The sequence below is a fragment of the Urocitellus parryii genome, chromosome 11 (genome assembly GCF_045843805.1).
Source record: "Urocitellus parryii isolate mUroPar1 chromosome 11, mUroPar1.hap1, whole genome shotgun sequence".
In the NCBI taxonomy this organism is placed as follows: Eukaryota; Metazoa; Chordata; class Mammalia; order Rodentia; family Sciuridae; genus Urocitellus; species Urocitellus parryii.
This window is the reverse complement of record NC_135541.1, coordinates 114716491-114737854: the sequence shown is the minus strand read 5'-3', so window position 1 is coordinate 114737854 and position 21364 is coordinate 114716491. Positions and strand designations below refer to the sequence as shown.

Below are 21364 nucleotides of genomic sequence, written 5' to 3'. Positions count from 1 at the left end.
TGCCTTAGATTGATTTGTGGTTTGTTTTTTCTCCAGAAAATGGACTGACTCCAAAGAAAAAAATTCAGATGGGTTCAAAGCCTTCAATTCAGCCCAAACCTTTATTACTTCCAGCAGCACCCAAGACTCAAACAAACTCCAGTGTTCCAGCAAAAACCATCATTATTCAGACACTACCAACACTTATGCCATTGGCAAAGCAGCAACCAATTATTAGTATACAGCCTGCACCCACTAAAGGTACTATTGTGGAAATTGAGGCTGTATATGTTTATTTGGATGATAGTATAAAGATTTTGTCACTTTTTAAATATATATATATAACTCAGGTTATAATTACTGAACATGTGTGATGTGTCAGGAATTGTCCTTGCTTCTGAGGATGTTGAAGAGATGACTAATATGTGGTTCTTGTCCTAACAGAGAGAGCTCTCCAGATCAATTATATCCAATACTTCTTTTTTCTTACAGTTTTTATTGATACCTGTTTTCAAGGCTTTTTTGTTTTTTTTCTTTTTCCTTCAGTATTAGGTTTAAACCCAGGGGTGCTTATCCCTAGCCCTTTTGATTTTATTTTGAGACAGATATTTTGCTAAGTTGCTCAGGCTGGCCTCAAATTCCCAAATCTCCTTCCTTCCTCCTAAGTAGCTGAGATAATAGTTGTTTGCATCCATGGCTGCTTAAAGTGTTTGGTTTTATATAACCACTTGAAATGTAGGAGTTAAAATAAAAGATTGCCATTTTATTCTGAAAATTTGTGGCCGTGGGTTTTTTTTTTTTTTTTTTTTGGTTTTGTTTTGTTTTAAGGAGTGATCGGTATTTAAAGTAATATGTTCTATTTTTGGTCATATAGGTATGTTTCAGCAGTAGAGTCTGGTTCTTTATCTCCGAGGAGACTGAATGGTTTAGTAAACAGGGCATTAGGAAGAAACCTAAACTCTCTTCAACTAGCTAAGATTTGTATTTCTGTATTTTATCCACCAGATGGCCTCACATACTTGGGATTCTTCAAGAATTTTAGGTTGACACTGAAAGAAGTTCAATGAGGATTTGGTGCTACTCACATATGGGAATCACTTGCTTATGGCAATCTTTTAGGCAGCTTAGTTATATACTAATATGTATATGTATGAATATGAGAAAGTTTGTATAACATTATTTTCTCTGGATTTAACTTCTTGGCACCAAGTAGTAGTAGTAGGTATTATTGGGTATGAGTTGTAAATAAACATCAATGTAACGTTTGCCTTCATGGTTATATTTATAGTTGTTAGCTTATTTTTTTGAAGCTTAATTTTAATAAAAGCAAGGTAATACATTTGAGCTCCACTGTTAGCTTTGTTCTATTACATGGTCATAGATAATTAGACATTGATGGAAAGAAAGGAACTAAACAGAATAGATGAATTCTACCAAAAAACAAAACGAAACAAAACAAAAATAGCTGAAATGCCTGCCATCTCAGTACAGTCAAAATTTTTTAATATGACAAATTGTAATCTTGTAGAATAGATATTCTTGTGATCTATAACTGAGTGTTAATGTTCATAAACTCCTTGAAATAAAGTGAAAGATTTATTATATGCTTATAATATGGGTTTTTAAAGAGGTAGTCTTAAAAGCTTTCATTAGGATCTCAAAAGGATCTGTGTCTTTCCAAAGACTAAGAATTTTAAACTCACAAAGAACCTCATTATCATTCCTATAAGCTATTAGAGCACATCTATAAAAAGTAAAAGTCTGGCTTTAATATGACAGTGTGTAAAGAATGGGATATTCCTAAGAGTTTGTTCTTGGACCATTGAATATGTTTAAGTGATAGAAGATCTCACCTATAGCAGGAAGACAGATTGTTCTTTTCTAAACAGTTTCTTAGTTCTAGAAACTGGAATCACACATTATTTAGAATTTCAATGGTTTCCCATGATCTGAAGATTATTTTTTGTAACCATGTGTTAATATGAGGCACTGAACCTTGTTTGTTTTTGTAATACAGTATAGAGAGGTGATATTATTATTCTACAGATTAAATATATATCTTTCATTTATTTGAGAATGGGAAGGGAGGAAGAAGAAATATAGGTAAGGAATTTTATAGTTAATTGGTTTCTGCATTAGTAGAATTTTACCATTGAAAAACAAGACATAATTCCCATATGGTTAAATCCTAATTCTCTAGTGTGGAACGTAAAACCTTTCACAGTTTCTCTTCCGTTTAGTTTTCTAACTTTACATTATTAATATTATTTTTAATTTATTTATTAGTTGTAGATGGACATAATACCTTTATTTATTTATTTATTTTCATGTGGTGCTGAGGATCGAACCCAGGGCCTTGCATGTGCTAGGTGAGCACTCTACCGCTGAGCCACAACCCAGCCCCTGTAACTTTACATTATAATAGTACTTTTAAAATACTACTTTTAAAAGCCCCTTCTTGTAACTCTTATAATCAGTCACTGTCCCTTGAATTCTCTTGGTTTTCCTAGTAGTTTTTTTTTGCTCACACTATTCTATCAACCTGGTATATTTTTTTGCTTCTAAGTTCTGCACATGTCCTTTAAGACTAATTTGAGTAGTGTGGGCAAAAATATGAAAGTCTGGAATGTAATGAAAATGGACAGCCAGGGCTGGGATGTTGCTCAGTGAAAGAGCACTTCCCTAGCATTCATGTGGCCCTAGGTTCAATCCCTAGAACTGAAGTGGGGCAGGGATGACAACCAGGATGGAGAATAGATATGTTAAAAATGTAGAATTGTAGGCCTTGGTAACTGGATGGTGTGGAGGGTGGATGAAGGATAGAGAGGAAGATCTACAATGTCTTCTGTATTTCTGTCTTGGGCTTTTTGGGTAGGTGATAGTGCAAATCATTAAACAGGATGGAAGTCACATTACTTTTTTGAAGAAGAAGTGAAGCTGAAATTTGAGCCAGGTGGTTTGGCTTAGTCTGTGTAATTAATCATTATATTATATTGCTGCTAAAAAAATGAGATATGTTCTTGTTCTCAAGAATTCCCTACCCTTGAGTAGTTAAATTTACATAAACAAGTAACAGTTACTCGGAGAACTAGTGAATTAATAATACATGCAATGTCCTTAGAGAATCTGTTATTCAAAAAAGGTGTTAGTATACATAATATTTTAAGCTTACTATGTGCCAGACACTCTTCTAAGTGCTTAAGTACATTATCTTATGTAATCCTTATATCTCTATAAGGATAGTTGAGGATAGATGTATTTCCATTTTATAGGTGAGATAACTGGCATAAATTGGTTATCCAAAGTCACACAGGTATTCTATTTTAGGCAGACTAGGTATTTGATAAATGTTTGGTACATGGTTTGCAATCTGTGAAGAAAGTTGAAAAGGAAGAAGTGACTATCAAAATCAGTGAGTCATACATTGTCAGAAGTCTCCAGCATCAAATCCAGCTGCCTTTCATTAAGAGGATTTGCATGTAATGCCAAGGAGGATTTTGAGCATGCTAAAATGAATAAACAGGTTTTTGGTATGTCCTTTTTATCTGTTTCCACACCAGGAACAGTAGTAATTATGTTCCGCTGCTATTAAAATCCCCAGTCCTTTGCATTGTAGTTTGTGTTCTGGTCAGCATTTAGCAAGTCACCATGAAAATTTTTTGTTCTTGAACACATTTTAGTAGAAATTTATTTCCTTTCATTCTTTCCTGAATGGGAACATGCCTGGAATATATAGGGGATCCTTGTCCTAGTTGCTGGATAACTTGAGAATAGTTGAAACTTCTATGACTAAAGGACTTAATGTACCACATGGGAAAAAAAGGAGCTCTGGTAGAACTTGAGCCACATTTGTTGCACAGACGTTACCTTGAGAATCCTCCATCTCTTTCTCTCCAAGTTGCAGTTCTTTCAATAAGGAGATGGTGATAACTAGACAGAAGACAGGATAAACTTGGATTATTTTTCTTAATTAATTTGTTTTGAGAGAGAGAGAGATAGAGAGAATTTAATATTTATTTTTTTAGTTTTCGGCAGACACAACATCTTTATTTGTATGTGGTGCTGAGGATCGAACCCAGCGCCGCACACATGCCCGGCGAGTGCGCTACTGCTTGAGCCACAACCCCAGCCCTCTTAATTAATTTTAAGCAATATTACAGCTGCCTGCATGCATTTTCTGCCAATCCTTTAAATCTGTAACTGAAGTTAGAAGTCTGATGATTTCTTTGAAGTAATTTAATTCTGTTTCCTTTGTCTTCTATTCTTGGGAGTAGTCCCAAAGTTTTGGGCAGGCATTTTTTTTAATCATAATTTTTAAACTAAGAGGATATGGAACATTACATCACTTCTCAAAATATTGGTTTAAGTCAGTGGTTTTCAATCTGTGAACTATAGATCCTGGAGTATGGGTCAGAAGGTTGGTAGCCTTGTGACATTTTGCAAGGCATCCTCAAATCCATATTTGTAGCAAGAATTTTCTGTAGATTTTAATTGTAATTTCTTACTAAGTATTACTAAAAACCTAATCCTTGGTCTTATGTTTAAATTTATATCTGTTTAGGGGCCATTTCCACAGTTTGTTTTTATGTCATAATAAAAATGAGTACAAGAGAAAATGAGAAGATAAAAATGTTTAGCAATTATTTAAATAAACTGTATATATTATGAATCTATAAAATTATTTTTAGATCTTTCTTCTTGCTAATTTACTAATTTATCTAGGATAAAATGCTGTTAGTTAAATTCTATTTTTTGTGTGTTTTCTAGGTCATCTGAAACAAAGACATTAATTTTATAACAGTGGTCTTTTTTAACCAAGAAAAATGTTCTAAAAAAACAGGTGTTCTAAAACATTATTTTGATTTTTAGTTTTTCCTAATCCTTTGAAATACCAAGCTGAATTTTATGAGCCATGTTAAACTGTCTGAAAAAATAATACTTTTTTTTTCCTTAAAGAAGAATTATAAATTTATATGGAAATTTAGTTGCTGGTTGCTATAGTACCTTTTTAGTTTGCTAGCTAGGCCCAAGCAGCTGTGGATATTAGGCCAGGCTTTCAGCACCTTATAAAATTGGTCAGATCTGAAAGGAAACACTTAGCAGGCAAGTAAAACTTTTAATAGATCAGTGTTATGAGTTGTATAAGTTTTCTTTAGGGTAATAATACTAGTTCTCAGGTAAGCACAAGTTTAAAATACTGATAAATGTGAAGGCTAAGAAAAGATTTGAAGGCCTTTTTTTTTTTTTGGCAGGGGTTGAAAGAGTTGGTATTATCTACAGACTTTTAAATTACAGATTTGTATTTACTGTGTTTGTTAGCTAAGAAATCATCTAAAATGGTTTTAACTTTTTTGGTATTTGTAATCCTTGTTATCCCATTTTTTCAGTAGCTTTTCAGTATTGTATATGTTTATAATCATATAATTTAAAATACATGGTTCTTTGTGTTCAATATAAAAGATTTGTTATTTATAATATGAAAAATCCTTATAGCACTAGTACACTTTAGAGGTTAATACTTAGAGAATCTCTCTATATATAAATAGTAGCAAATTTGATGTGTTTGTAGTTGAAAAGGTAAATATGAAAAATACTGTTTTTTATATTTATTTTTTTGTGATGAGGTCTCCCTGTGTTGTCCAAACTGGGCTCAAACTCCTTGGCTCAAGGGATCCTCCTGCCTTAGCTATTCAAGTGCTGGGACTACAGACGTGCATCATCATACCTGTTTTGGAAGTATATTGTTAGTGATAACTCAAAGAGGATGGTTTCATTAAAAACACAATAGCAGAATGTATGGTGCTATTGGTTATGTTTTACTTGCTGGTGTGAAATTCCTCAGTGTTGATCTTAGCTATTATGTCTGCAGAAAAGACCTAGATTTTAAACTGTTTTCCCAGCCACCATAATTGTGCACTCTCTGATTTCTTTTTTCTAACACAGGTCAGACTCTTTTGCTCTCTCAGCCTACTGTGGTACAACTTCAGGCACCTGGAGTTCTGCCCTCTGCTCAGCCTGTCCTTGCTGTGGGTGGGGGAGCCACACAGCTACCTAACCAGGTGGTGAATGTAGTTCCCGCCCCTGTGGTGAACAGCCCAGTGAATGGAAAACTTTCTGTGACTAAACCCGTCCTACAAAGTCCCGTGAAAAATGTGGTTTCAGATGTAAGTTTAAAACTTTACCCTTTTTTAATGCCTGATTTCTAAAGTCCAAAAATACCTTCTACTTTTGTTGTCTTGTTTTTCTCTTTTTAAAAGCTTGTTATATTGTGTGAAATAAAAAAATTGCACATCTAGTGTTAGGTAGAAAATGAGGGTAAGGCTTATTATGTTTGACTCTAAATGAAAAAAAATTTTTTTTTCTTAAAATTTTTTTTTCCATGAAGGCAAATGTTAAAGACTGAGGTGATTTGATGAAAAATGAAGTATGCATACCTCCCTCTTCTTTACTACTATTTTAGAACCCTCTCATCACATTCCTCAAACCTCCTCCACCTAATCATCTATTAATATTTTACAGATTCTTTCATGTTTCCTGACTGAAATATTTTTAGCAACTTCCCAGATAAGAGTCTGTGGACAACTTTTTAAGGCAGGTTTTATATTTAGCTTCTCTAGACTTCTTGAAGGGTTTTCAGCACTGCATAATGATATTCCTACCCTTAGGAATTCTGTCTCTTGATAATTATTTGGAACTTTCCTATCTTTGCAAACCTTCAAATTTTCTAGCATGTTGTAGGGATTTGTTGTAACTTATACTTCACAGAGTTTCCTAAGATCTATTATTCTCTAAAGCCAGTTACATCACTTGCCAGCTAACTTGCTTTCTTTGAAAGTGACTAGAAATATTTTGTTATATATTCCACAGTAAGTGAATATATAACAGAATATCCAGGTCCTAAAATATAATCAAAGTTTCATAATCTAACAGTAGATTCTCTCAAATTTTGACAAGCAAAGCCTATATATTTTCTTTAAAATAAAAAATGGATATTACTAGTTGTTAATATTGCTATTTCATCCTTTCTTCTAAAGGACTTTTACAAAATATTTTATGAATCCAGTGAATATGCTGTTTTTTTTTTATCAGACCACTCTCTGATCTGCCTATCAGAATTCATTAACCATGGTGTCAATTACCCACTTAGTTGTGAATTTGCTCTACTATTGCATAAACACAACCACGTAATCTCAAGTAGCAATATTGTAAAAACTCATAACAAAGAAATACTGTCTAGTGAGAATAGAACACCCAAGTTCTAGAAAAGGGTCCTATAGTTTGTGTAAATACTAAAAATAGTGCATGCCAAGACATGGTATAGGCAAATTACTGTCATAACAGAATAGAGAATATGAACAATATGGAATTAGAGTTGACTATTAGTTTATTTTGAGGACTAGAAAAGGTAAGCACAATGCTTACAGCTTAATAGATACTAATGTATAGGATGTGTTTCAGTTGAAGGTGGAACAGTACAAAGCAAGGTTTTATTTTAAAATATTTTGTAGCACAGGATAAAGCACAGGATAAAGAAAGCAAGATTGGAAAAATATGATAGAAGCTGGTTGTTTTATATTTCTTTTCTTTTGGTGTATGGGAAAATTTATAAAATATTGTAAAAGAACAGTGATAAGAAAAATCCTAAAATATTCCATGGTATTTACTATCAAGAAGTTGTACAACCAATAAAAAAAGAGTATGCTTTTCAGAGAAGACTAGAGTTAAGAATGAGGAAAAAGGATATAAAAAAATTAAAAGGATCCCTTTATATTTTCTTTTAATACTCTTTAAATTATGAACTTGAATGTTTCTTATATAATATACCCAAATGAAACTTAACAATAGAAAATATTTGAAGTTAATTTATGTAATATGTTAGGACATTTAAAATATTTTTTAAAAATAATTTGCACATAAAATAAAAAATAGCATGTGTGAAGAAGCCCTGGGTTCAATTCTCAGCACTGCAAAAAAAAGAAAAGAAAAAAAAAGATAAAGACTAATCTGAACTTTTAAAATATATAAGTCAATAGTATGATATAGTTGTTAAAGTCTGTATTCATGCATTTATGACATCCCAATCTTGGACAATCAAGAGGAACATAGCTAGGAGGGGAGGGTGTCTAGAAACTGTGTTATAGGAAGAGGAGTGGTTTAAGGATTGGAATGATTCAGTAACGTGAAGAAGGCTGAAAGTAACTTGGGAGAAATCTTCCAAGAAGTGAAAGTTGTCATGTGGAGAATAAGAGAATTTTTCTAGAGGACTTATCTAGAACAAGTGCAGATAAGTTATCTGGAGTTGGAAACCAGAGGAGGTCTTTTTTTCTTCTTTTAGATTCAGTATCTAAATAATGAGCATCTGAATATTGGCAATCATCATTGTATGCTGCTGACCCATTTATAATCTGGAAACATATTTCAGTTAATTATATGTTAGTATATTAGCCAGACATATTTTATTAGTTCTTTGATGTGAAAGATCATGTCTCTTCTGCTTTTGTACTCTTAAGAAGGCTCTGAAAATTTATTGAGTAATTTGCTGTCAAAGTTGCATTGACACTGAGAAACTAGGGGATGTGTGAGATGAGAAAGTGTCACACTAATTAGTATTAGCTTGTTTTTAGCAATATTTATTGACTAGCTTTCTAATTACTTTCCAAAAATTAGAATTGACATTATTATAAAAGACTAACTCAGGTACTCTGTGTTTAGTGCTAGAGACCAAAAGACTATCAGAATAATTTTCTAGTCAACTTACATTGAAGTTTTTGTGCTTATTTTCACTTGGCTAGTACATCAGGAAGTGAGCCAAGACTTTTCAGCAAAAGTTTTTTAGTAGAGTTTTGACTATTTATTTCAATGAAAGAAGCACCAGTCTGTCCTATCAGCTGGCCAACACATTCAGGAACTCAAAGTAAATCTCTTCCAGAAGGAGCTGCAGAAGAGAACTTTGATATGCTTATATAGTCTTCTGTAAGTTGGTTGACTTAACAGTATATGTGCTTGTTGGACTCAAGTCACATTAAATTAGGATAAATTTGAATTAGTATAAATTTCTAATTCACAAAGAAAATTTTTTTATCATATGTTTTTTTTTTTGTATTTTTAAACCAAAAGTGTGGAGAAAAAGTTTTAATTCAGAAAAAAAATTATCAACCTTGTGGTTTTGTAATGGTGACATGGATACTTTTTTCCTACCTTTTAAAGTTCTTTTGTTTGGCTGGTTTTACTCTCTAGAGGCCTCCTATTGCTATAAGTAGCGTTTTTAGCATACCATATTCTGCAAACTGCATTAAGTGCCACATTTTCTGTTATGAAACAGTTTGCCTGGTTCAAATTATAATTTCACTCTTCCTGCCTTTTATTGGTAAATCTGTTTTGTTTAACAAAACCTCACCTAAGTTTTCGAGAAATATGGTTTGTTTTTGGCTCTGATCCTGATGGAAAAAATGAACGTGATCTCTCATTTCAATTTAGAAATTCTCTATGTAGTTTGTTAATAAATGGTAATCTCAGAACTACAAAGTTGACTTCATAGGAGTGCATGCTTATCTTTCTCTAAAGGGCAATTGAATGTTGCCAGATGCTGAACCAAAGGCTTGAAAACAAGCACTGTGTTTGTGTTTCAATCTGCACTGCCTTTACTAGTTCCTCCTACCCACCATAATCCCAAAAATTTATGAAATGTTACTGCCTTGGTTTGAAGATTATTGAATTACATTATTAGGATTGTTGGGACAAAGGACCAAGAAAAAATTGGTTAAATTATACGTATTCCACAGTGGGCTAAGGTGGAACAAAGACTCCTAGTGGAAATCAGGTTTGAACAATGGAAAGAAAATTATCAAGAATTAGAAATAACCTTACATGAGAAGATGATTAAGAGGTACAGACTAACAGGGTGCAGTGGCACCTGCCTATAATCCCAGTGACTTGGAAGGCTGAGGCAGGGGGTTCACAAATTTGAGGCTAGCCTTAGCAAATTGGTGAGATGCTGCCTCAACATAAAAAATTAAAATTAAAAGGGTGGAGAGTGTAGCTGAGTTGTAGAGTGCCTCTGGGTTCAACCTCTAGTACTAACCCCCGACCCTTCCCCACCAAAAACAAAAAGTACAGACTATACTGCCAGGAGGTCCTAGGTATTCCTTCTGAACATCTTCCAAACCCTATATCACTTTACATCCTCTTTCTAAACCTTTGGTTAAAGACTTTGATTCCCCTTTGTTGCCAAAAGACTGTCCTTTGGAAGTTTCTGCCTGGGGTCCCACAACCATGATGAAAAGAGAGGTGGTGGTTGGGAAATCCCTTTCCATTGGCCTTTAGGTTTAGAAATGATGTGAAGGACCATTCTCCAGACATGCCAAATTGGATCTTTTTTATTTCTTTTCTCTAGAAAGGGGGTTAAAGAGTTAAGTTTGAGATTTCAGATGTTAGTATTGTTAGCATGGGAGTAACGTGATGTGGGCCCAGGTGGATGCTCTGTATATAGCATTCCTTTTTTTTCAGGGGAAGAATGTGAACTTGAGGAATCTACCATTTTTACCGAAACAGAAAGCAAGCTTCTTCATTGTCTAAATGCAGGCTTTACCTTATTGTTTGAAGATGCTGGAAACTCTGGAAAATGGCCTGGGAAATAGTGATCAGGGCTTTGCATTCTTAGCATACTCAGTAGATGTGTGTAGGAACAACAAGAGACCCACTAGCAGTGTCTCTCAAGAAACATGAGTCTGTAATAATCTATTTGTAATGCAAAGCCACACGAAAAAATGAAGAGTGCCTGTGTTCTGTTTCAGAAAAAAGCAAGCTAAATGTCTATAGAGATTTGGCTTTGTTTTAAGAGTAAGACCCAAGAATAGGGCCTCTGTTTGAGATATGAACTGAATCTTCAGCCTTAAATTATGTGGCTGGCTTATATTTTAGAAGATAAATGATGAATAGACACTTTTTTAATAACTGAATTCTTTAACAATGAAAACATTAAATTTATAGTATTTCTTTAGGCTGCAAAGTAGATGAATCTATCAAAACCAATTCAACAAGAAAAATTTGGAGATCTAAAAACCTATCTAGAGTTTAGAAAAAATTACTTCTGTGCTGACTACTTTTATTTGCAGAGTTCCTGCTACTACCAGGGACTCTGCAAATAAAGGAAAAACATGCCTTGTTAAAATATTTGCCATTTCTTTTAAGTGGAGTTTTGGGGCTTCTACAAGTTTATCTTGAATAAAGATTTTGGAAGTTAAATTTCATTGTGGTTACAGTAGCTTTGGAAATGGAAGTGAACAGGGTTGCCATCCCTCTCCTGCCCCCTTTTGCATTAGTGCAGATTTTTGTTGTGGCAGCTCTAGCTTCTTTATTTTCTGTTTTTCAGTTTGGCATCCTGATAAAGCTAGCTAATAATCATTTTTAAAGGATATGGATTATATCTTACATAATTAAATACTTTTCTCTCCTTTCTCTGATTGCCTTTCAGTGTTTTTGTTGTTGTTGTTGTTTGGTTTTTTTTGGTACCGGGGATTGAATCCAGGATTACTTAAACACTAAGCCATATCCCCAGCCCTTTTTATATTTTATTTAGAGACAGGGTCTCACTTTGTTTAGGGCCTCAGTAAGTTGCTGAGACTGGCTTTGAACTCACAATCCTCCTGCCTAAGCCTCCCAAGCTGCTGGGACTTCAGGTATGAGCTACCATTCCTGGCTCTGATTACCTTTCCTGCAGACTTATCCTGGGAATTCATTCTAGGGATATAGTTCTTAGCAAATAGGTTCCTCTGCCCAGAAGCAGTCATGCAGTGTACTAGTTTTGTGTGCATCTTTTCTGATGCAGTTCTTTTTATGATTATGGAGTTCATTTTGACATGTTCATATATTTATGGAATATGTTTTGCTTCATTAGAATCCCCAGTACTTCTATTTTTTCTCCCCTTTTCCCTTCCACCTGCCTTCCTGTACTTTACAATTCTTCAGGCTATCTTTTCTCCTGTGTATGTTTTTGGCATACCTTTATCTAATGTCAGATGACTGTATTTATGTGGGTTTGTCTCTCTGTCTTCTATTCTGTTCCACTGGTCTTCATGTTTGTTTTGGAGCCAATACCATGCTGTTTGTGTTACTATAGCTCTGTAGTACAACCTGAGGTCCATTATTGTGATGCCTTCAGCATTGCTCTTTTTGCTTTAGGATTGCTTTGGCTATTCTGGATCTCTTATTTTTCCAAATGAATTTTGGAACTGCTTTTTCTAATTTTGTGGAGAATGTCATTGTTATTTTGATGAAGATTGCGTTGAATCTGTATGAAATGCTTTTGGTAATATGACCATCTTGATGATATTAATTCTGCCTATCCAAGAACCTGGGAGGCCTTTCTTCTTCTAGGGTCTTCTTCATGTTATTTTTTCAGTGTTCTGTAATTTTCATTGTAGATGTCTTCCACCTCCTTGGTTAGATTCCCAAGGGTGTTGTTGTTGTTGTTGTTGTTATTGTTGTTGTGTGTTTGTTTTGATGTTATTGTGAATAGAATAGTGTTCCTAATTTTTTTTTTTAGCAAATTCATTTTTGGAGTATAAGAAAGCAATTGATTTATGAGTTTTGATCTTGTATATTGCTACTTTACTAAATTTGTTTATCAGGTCTAAAAGTTGTCTGTTGGAGTTTTTTGGGTCTTCTAAGTATAGAATCATGTTGTTAGCAAATAGAGATAATTTGAACTCTTCTTTACTTATTTGTATTTCTTTAATTTCTCTCTCTTGCCTGTTTGCTCTGGGTAGAGTTTCAAGGACTATGTTGAACAGGAATGATGAGAGTAGGCAAATTTGTCTTGTTTCTGCTTTTATAGGAAATGCTTTCACTTTTTCTATGTTCAGTATAATGTTGACCTTGGGTTTGTAGTTTTTACAATGTTGAGTTAAGTTACTTCTGTTGCTAGTTTCTCTATTTTTTAAAATATGAGTCAAATGCATTTTTCTGCATCTATTGAAATAATCATGTGGTTCATGTCCTTAACTGTTTACGTGGTGAATTACATTTATTGATTTTTATATGATGAACTAAGTCTGCTTCCCTGGAATGAAGCCCATTTGATCACAGTACATTATCTTTTTATATGTTTTTGAATGTGGTTTGTCAATATTTTATTAAGAATTTTTGCATATATGTTCTTCAAAGTTATTGGTCTGAAGTTTTCTTTGATGTGTCCATCTGATTTTGGTATTAGAGTGATACAAGGTTGCCACAGTCTGGCTGGGCACAATTCAGGAGCCACTTGTCAAAAGAAATGAACTTTATTTTTAGAACACACACACCGCACCACACAGCTCCTCAGGAATTCCCTCAGAGCCCAACTGCCACCACCAGCTTCCCACAAGCCTCTCAACCCCCGCCCCCACTCCTCCTGCTCTTGAGGCCAATTGGCTGGGTCGCGTGGGCGGAGCCAAAAAAGTCCCCCAATGAGCAGCTCCGTGGCCTGAAAGGGTGGGGAAACAGCCCAATGAGCATCACCACAGAGGAGCCAATCAGCTGGCAGCTAGAAGTTTGCTGGGGCCGCTGTGAGCCAATCATCAGCTGGCAGCTAGAAGTTTGCTGGGGCCCCCTGGAAGTTTGCTGGGGCCCCTTTGGCTGTGGCTCTCAACATCTCCCCCTCTCTGTTTAAACAACAAGCATGTGGCTTAGGGACCGTGCCTGCCTTAGGTTGTCCAATACTACATATGGTCCTTACCCGTCATCGGATGAGCTGACCTCAAGGCGTCAGCCTCCTGTCTTAGGTTGGTACCATTGTAATTGGATCTTACCCGTCATTGACTACTGGTCCAGCATACAGCCACACCTGTGGATAGGTCTTTGTACCAGCGGAGGTGGGGGTGAGGTTCTTTGCCTCACCTCTGTCGGCCCCCAAATTTTAGCTGAACGACCATCACAAGCAAAAGGGAGGAGGATACACCAAGCCAATTGATGGTTCCTTTTGGAGAAATTATACCACTGATGACACCATCAGCAAAAATACCCCAACACTACCACAAGTCGCTGCATCAACAGATAGTTCACAGTGCATACAAGTGAGTTCACAATGCATACAAGTGATACATAGTCCAGGCAAGTTGTTCAGTGATGGCTCCTTTTGGAAAAATTGTACCACTGATGACACCATCAGCAAAAATACCCCAACACTACCACAGTCACTGCACCAACAGATAGTTCACAAGGCATACAAGTGAGTTCACAATGCATACAAGTGGTACATAGTCCAGGCAAGTTCTGCAAGCAGTTCAGTGATAGCTATTGCAGAAGCTGTAGATTGGTTTTATCTTTGTCTTCACCGGCACTGGGATGAAGATAGGAATTCTGGCAATAACAGCTAAAGAAAAAATTATGTAACATTCCAGAAGGCACTAAAAGAAAACAATTTTCTGAACAATTTACATTATCTTGAACAGAATTATTAAATATAATGAAAAGGAAAGGTGAAAGTAAACAAACAGATCTGTTAACCTCCTTTTTTGTTCACATAATAAAATAATCCTCAACAGCTGTTTACCCAATTTAAATTAAACCATTTAAATCACGTGAATAAAAAAAATATTTGGATCCATTTTTTCATGAGCGCTCATCATATATGATATATGGACATACGTACATACAAACATACAACATAAAACACAAGTGTGCACACATAATACATACAAAACATAATAGTAAAGGCCTTATAACTTTTTACAGGTGAAATCTCCATTGCAATGTTTAAAAACTCTATAGTCAAAAATAGATCTGATCAGCAAAACATTAACCTAGGTCTGTATGAGCTCAAAAAACAAAATAGAACTTCATGATGTGGGAAAGGGCAATAATAAAATAGATATTGAAAAAAGCATCCTGGTTCTGTCGCAGATGTTAGAGTAGCCAAACTGGAGTTCTGGATATCAGCTGTTATGGATTTGAGCCAAATCATCTTCTTTTTGGTCTGTAGAAATCGCTTTAGTTAATCTCTCTGGAATCCAAATCGGCTGTTGTTTTCCCTGTAGAAACACACAAACAGACCCCCGACTCCAGACAATCACTGGGTCAGGACCTTAGTTAATCTCTCTGGAATCCAAATCGGCTGCTGTTCTCCCTGTGGAAACACACAAACAGACCCCCAACTCCAGATAATTACTGGGTCAGGACCTTTCCATTGTCCTGTTAGAATATCCTTCCAAAGTACCTTGGGTTTATGTACGTTTTTTGGACACATGCCTTTCCGCAGCACTAAGTCCTGATGAATCCAAATTTAAAAAGTTTAGAGTAAAAAGGGTTATTTTAAGTTTATCTTTGAGGAATATATACCCCTTCCCAATTCCCTCTTTTTGCTTTAATAAGTACATTTTAATAGTTTGATGACCTCTTTCAACTATGCCTTGTCCCTGTGAATTGTATGGGATTCCTGTTATATGAGTAATGCCAAATGATGAGCAAAATTGTTTAAAAGAGGTAGAAGTATAACCAGGGGCATTATCTGTTTTTAACTGTTTTGGAACGCCCACAGTGTCAAAATTTTGTAAGCAATGAGCTATAATATCTTTAGTTTTTTCTCTGGCATGAAGGGAGCCCATCAAAAATCTGGAAGAAGTATCAACTGTAACATGCAAATATTTTAATTTTCCAAATTCTGGCAAGTGTGTGACGTCCATCTGCCAAATATGGTTAGGTATCAGTCCTCTAGGATTGACTCCAAGATTAACTTGTGGTAAAAAGGTCACACAATTTTGAGATTGTTTTATTATTTGTCTAGCTTGTTCCTTAGTTATTTTAAAATGCTTTTGTGAAGTATTAGCATTGACATGGAACTTTTTATGAAAATTTGTAGCTTCTTCTAGTGTAGAGAAAATATGTATGTCATGTGTAGTTTTATCTGCTAAATCATTGCCCAAACTAAGGGCTCCAGGCAATCCTGTATGTGCCCTAATATGTCCTATAAAGAATGGGTCTTTTCTGTCCCAGATTAGACTTTGTATAGTGGAAAGCAAAGAGAAAACAGTAGAGGAAGGGGAAATCCTACCAGCATCTTCAAGGGATACTATAGCATTAACTATATACTGACTATCGGAAAATAAATTAAATACAGAATCTTTAAACATCACAAAAGCTTGTAATACTGCATTAAGCTCTACCTTTTGAGCTGAGTGTTTGGGTACTAAAAATGTAAAAGTTTGATCAGGTGTAACTATTGCTGCTGTACCATTATTTGACCCATCAGTGAATATATTTGGAGCATTCATGATAGGTGTTTTTCTTGTCATTTTTGGAAAAATTACAGGATGCAATGACCAAAAAGACAATAAAGGATTAGATGGTAAGTGGTTATCAAATGAAACATTAGATTTGCACATGATTATTGCCCAAGTATTTAACTCATTAGCTAACTCATCAATTTGATCCATAGTATATGGAGTAATAATTTTATTGGGAGAAATTCCAAACAGTCCCTTTGCTGCTTTTATCCTTTGAGTATTAATTGTCCTACAGCCTCAGGATACCTAGTAAGAATAGTGTTAGGAGAATAAGATAAATGTATCCATAATAATGGACCTTCTTGCCAAAATACTCCTGTAGGAATATTTTTTGTTGGTAGTACAATAAATAATAAAAGCAAACTTGTATCAATTCTATCCAAATGCATATTTTCCATATATGTTTCAATGATTTTTAATGCCTTTCTTGCTTCAGGCATTAACATTTGGGGTGAATTTGGATCTGATGGACCTTTTAGGATATCAAATAAAGGTCGCAACTCTCCTGTTTGTATACCTAGATAAGGCCTTATCCAATTTATGTCTCCTAATAACTTTTGAAAGTTAAGTGATTTGAGTTGATCTACTTGTATTTGAATTTTTGGTGGATGGACCATGGTTGAGGATAATAGATCCCCTAAATAATTAATTGGAAAATTTAATTGTACTTTATTGCTATCTCTAGATTATAATTTTTTAATAAGTTTTTAAGTGTGGCATAACATTCTAGCAATGTGTTTTTATCTTTGTGTGCTAATAATACATCATCCATATAGTGAAATATTTGTAGTTCAGGATTTTGATTTCTAAGTGGCTGGATTACTTTGTTAACATACATTTGACACATAGTTGGGCTGTTAGCCATCCCTTGAGGGAGTACTTTCCATTCATATCTCTGATCAGGACCTTCATGATTCAGTGCAGGGATAGTAAATGCAAAACGTCGACTATCCTCAGGATGAATTGGAATTGAAAAAAAAAAACAATCTTTAATATCTATAACTAAAACATACCAGGTTTTTGGCAAAGCAGACAATTGAGGAATCCCCGATTGAGCAGGTCCCATAATAACCATCTCATTATTAATGGCTCTTAAATCTTGCAATAATCTCCATTTACCAGATTTCTTTTTGATGACAAAAATGGGAGTATTGTGGGGAGATACAGAAGGTTGTATATGTCCTTCCGCTAACTGTTGTTTGACCAGGTCATGGGCTGCTTGTATCTTTTCTTTAGTCAGGGGCCACTGAGGAACCCATACTGGTCTTTCTGATTTCCAAGTAATTTTTATTGTCTCAGTGGCCCTTTCTGAAAATCCAACCCATGTCTGTCCGTTCCTTGATTTATTTGTATTGGTGCTGCTATACCTTGTTCTTGTTTTTCTAATCTTTTTCCTTTCCTAAAACCTTGTTTAGTCATAATAGTGGGTGCATTTTGGTTGATGTTATTTGTTAATGTCAAGCCTAATTGATCTAGGACATTTCGTCCCCATAAATTTATGGGAAGATGATATTTTTTCCTCTGTCTGACTAGCTCGAGAGACCTTCTTTTTTACTTGAATTTTTTTCTCTGACTAGCTCGAGAGACCATCTGTTTTACTTGAATTTTTTTCTCTGTCTGACTAGCTCGAGAGACCTTCTCTTTTACTTGAATATTTCTACTATAACTATAATACAACCCAACAAGATAAGGCCAAACAAAACTGAAACAGAATGAAACAAAATTGGAACAACAGAAAATCATTATAGCCTTTCTATCCTCCTGAAATGTTCATCCGTCCTTTCTCCCTATCTGTTTCTCAGATGTGAGCGGTTTTTCTTCCATCTTACACATCTCCAGGGACAGGCAACTTAAAACAAAAGTGAAGCAAAACAAAAGAAGAATCTTAAACTGGCTACCCATCCTCTCGCCCTGGCCTCAGGGGCGAGCAGTTTACCTTATCACTTACCCTCAGTCTTTCCCCTTGCTGGCCACCAAATGCCGCAGTCTGGCTGGGCACAATTCAGGAGCCACTTGTCAAAAGAAACGAACTTTATTTTTAGAACACACACCACACCACACAGCTCTTCAGGAATTCCCTCAGAGCCCAACTGCCACCACCAGATTCCCACCACAAGGCCCCCCCCCCACCACTGCTCTTGAGGACGATTGGCTGGGTCGCCAGGGCAGAGCCAAAAAAAGTCCCCCAATGAGCAGCTCTGTGGTCTGAAAGGGGAGGGAAACAGCCCAATGAGCATCACCGCAGAAGAGCCAATCAGTTGGCAGCTAGAAGTTTGCTAGGGCTGCTGTGAGCCAATCATCAGCTGGCAGCTGGAAGTTTGCTGGCAGCTGGAAGTTTGCTGGGGCCCCTTCAGCTGTGGCTCTCAACAGGCACACTGCTAAATTCTGGTGGGACTGCAAATTGGTGCAGCCAATATGGAAAGCAGTATGGAGATTCCTTGGAAAACTTGGGATGGAACCACCATTTGACCCAGCTATCCCTCTCCTCTGTCTATACCCAAAAGACTTAAAAACAGCATACTACAGGGACACAGCCACATCAATGTTTATAGCAGGACAATTCACAATAGCTAAACGGTGGAACCAACCTAGATGCCCTTCAGTAGATGAATGGATTAAAAAGGGGCATATATACACAATGTAATATTACTCAGCAATAAAAGAGAATAAAATCATGGCATTTGCAGGCAAATGGATGTAGTTGGAGAAGATAATGCTAAGTGAAGTTAGCCAATCCCAAAAAAACAAATGGTGAGTGTTTTCTCTGATATAAGGTGACTGACTCATAGTGGGTTAGGGAGAGGGAACATGGGAAGAATAGACAACTCTAGATAGGGCAGAGGGGTGGGAAGGGAAGAGAGAGGGCAGAGAGTTAGCAATGATGGTGGAATGTGATGGATATCATTATCTAAAGTAGATGTATGGAGACATGAATTGGGGGCTGGGGATGTGGCTCAAGTGGTAGTGCGCATGCATGTGGCCCGGGTTCGATCCTCAGCACTACAAACAAAGATGTTGTATCCGCCGAAAACTTAAAAAAAAAATTAAATATTAAAAAATTCCCTCTCTCTGTCTCTCTCTCTTAAAAAAAAAGACATGAATTGGTGTCAACATACTTTATATACAAACAGATATGAAAAATTGTGGTATGTATGTGTAATAAGAATTGTGATGCATTCCACTGTCATGTATTTAAAAAATAAAAGCAATTAAAAAAAAAAAAGCAGCATGGAACCATTGTATAAGTACGTTTGGGCTTGGAGTGAACTGACCTTTAACCTTGGCCCTTCTACTCTCTAACAGTAAATCCAATAATGAGTCTTATTTTAAGGAATTTTAAAAACTGTAGTAATTTCAACAAATGGAGATGATTTAAATATTTTATGAAATGTCAAAATAATAGAAATCCTATAGTGCTGTTCTCATTGCATGCCAGAGATGATTATGATGCATCATATGTGCAAAAATCAGTTTACCAAACAGAATTTACAGAGTAGCCTGGCGCAGTGGCACATGCCTGTAATCCCAGCTGCTTGGGAAGCTGAGGCAGGAGGATCTCCAGTTCAAAGCCAACCTCAGCAAAAGCAAGGTGCTAAGCAACTCAGTGAGACCCTGTCTCTAAATAAAATACAAAATAGGGCTGGGGATGTGGCTCAGAGGTCAAGTGCCCTTGATTCTATCCCTGTTTCCCCCTTCCCCACCAAAAAAAAAAAAAAAAAAGTCCTTTTTTTCTTGTAGAGTGAAATAACTCTCTCCTCCAGCAACATCACACAGTACATAAGTGTTTAGTCTAAAAATATCATATAACTTTTTTTTAATAATTTAATGTTTATTCGGATAATTGAACATAGGTTGCTAGAAATGAAGTTGGAAGCCTATATTCTTTGATTCCTGTGGTTTTCCTTTCCCTTCTGTTTTTTTCTTTTTTGTTTATTGAGTAATTTCAGGACTATTATAATGAATCTTTTTCTGTGTGAAAAATGAATATTTGACCATGGGTGGTTTTCTTTCTTTCTTTTTTTTCTTGGTAAGAAGCATATGGATTGACAACCTTTAAAACTTGAGTATTGCATAATATGCAGGTTCTTTTCTTGTTTGTAGAAATACCCAATTCTTGTTTGAAATTTATTAAACAGTGTGCCATCTGTATGCCTCCCCAGATTCCATAGGTTATGTGACCTTTAAAAACAGGTTACCTTTGACCTAACTTTTAGTATGAACTCTTCCATCTGGAACCTTCTTTTTTGTGTACTTGTTCAGTGCTCTGTGTACTTCAGCACTCTGTTATTAAGTATTAATTATGGACACTGGCATTCTCAGGAATAATGACAATAACTAAAAATAACATTAGACTGAACAGAGTGAGAATATTTCCAGAGAATAGTTTGAAATTGGTGAATAATCAATCCATCATGGCTTGCTGCTGCTCTGTGTGTATATGTGTGTGTGTGTGTGTGTGTGTGTGTGTGAGAGAGAGAGAGAGAGAGAGAGAGAGAGAACATTATTGAAGAGTGGGATAGTTGTATAGTTGTTACCCAGGGGAAATTTTTATAGATGATGGTTGTAATCATATAATTAGCACACTTGTGAAGTTAAAAAAGAAAAAAGACACCCTTTTTTGATACTTAATATAACATTTCTTGTAGGTTATGATTGAGAGATTGTTGACAGTACTTGGTGATGGGAGATCACATGATTGGTTCTGGCATACCTGTTTCTAGGAAATGTATTTGGATGGGAATTGTGTTACTATTTTAAAACAAATTTATATGAAATTTTTAAATTTACTGATTGAGTTATGGAACACCCCACAGTAGGATATTTATTTTTTAAAGTCCATTCCAAAGTACATAGACGTCAATATTTTAGGCATCTGTATACTTAACACTAATCAATTTAAATATTATTCTCTGGTGCTTTTTTATGGATTTAATTTTGTTACCTCTTTCCCTTAATCCCCTTGCCCCTTATAATGTTATTATAATGGTTTCTATAACTTAGTTTAGAAAACTTAACAAAAATAACTTGGTTCAGTTAGTTTTTATTATGGTAGATATTGTGGGTATCAAACAAAAAAGTAGTATCAGACATAGTTTTGGTTTCCAAGGTTGAAAAGCTAGGTAAAG

The 21364-nt window shown here is 35.4% G+C and overlaps 1 protein-coding gene across 3 annotated transcripts in view; it reads left to right on the top strand.

Annotated features, from left to right (window-relative positions):
- Window positions 1–21364, top strand: part of Atf6 (activating transcription factor 6) — a 208009-nt gene that overhangs the window by 26976 nt on the left and 159669 nt on the right. For all 3 annotated transcript variants that reach the window (XM_077791002.1, XM_077791001.1, XM_077791003.1), the window contains 2 exons: window positions 37–240; window positions 5923–6143. In XM_077791002.1, coding sequence (XP_077647128.1) covers window positions 37–240; window positions 5923–6143 — 425 coding nt within the window. The remainder of the gene's footprint in view (window positions 1–36; window positions 241–5922; window positions 6144–21364) is intronic.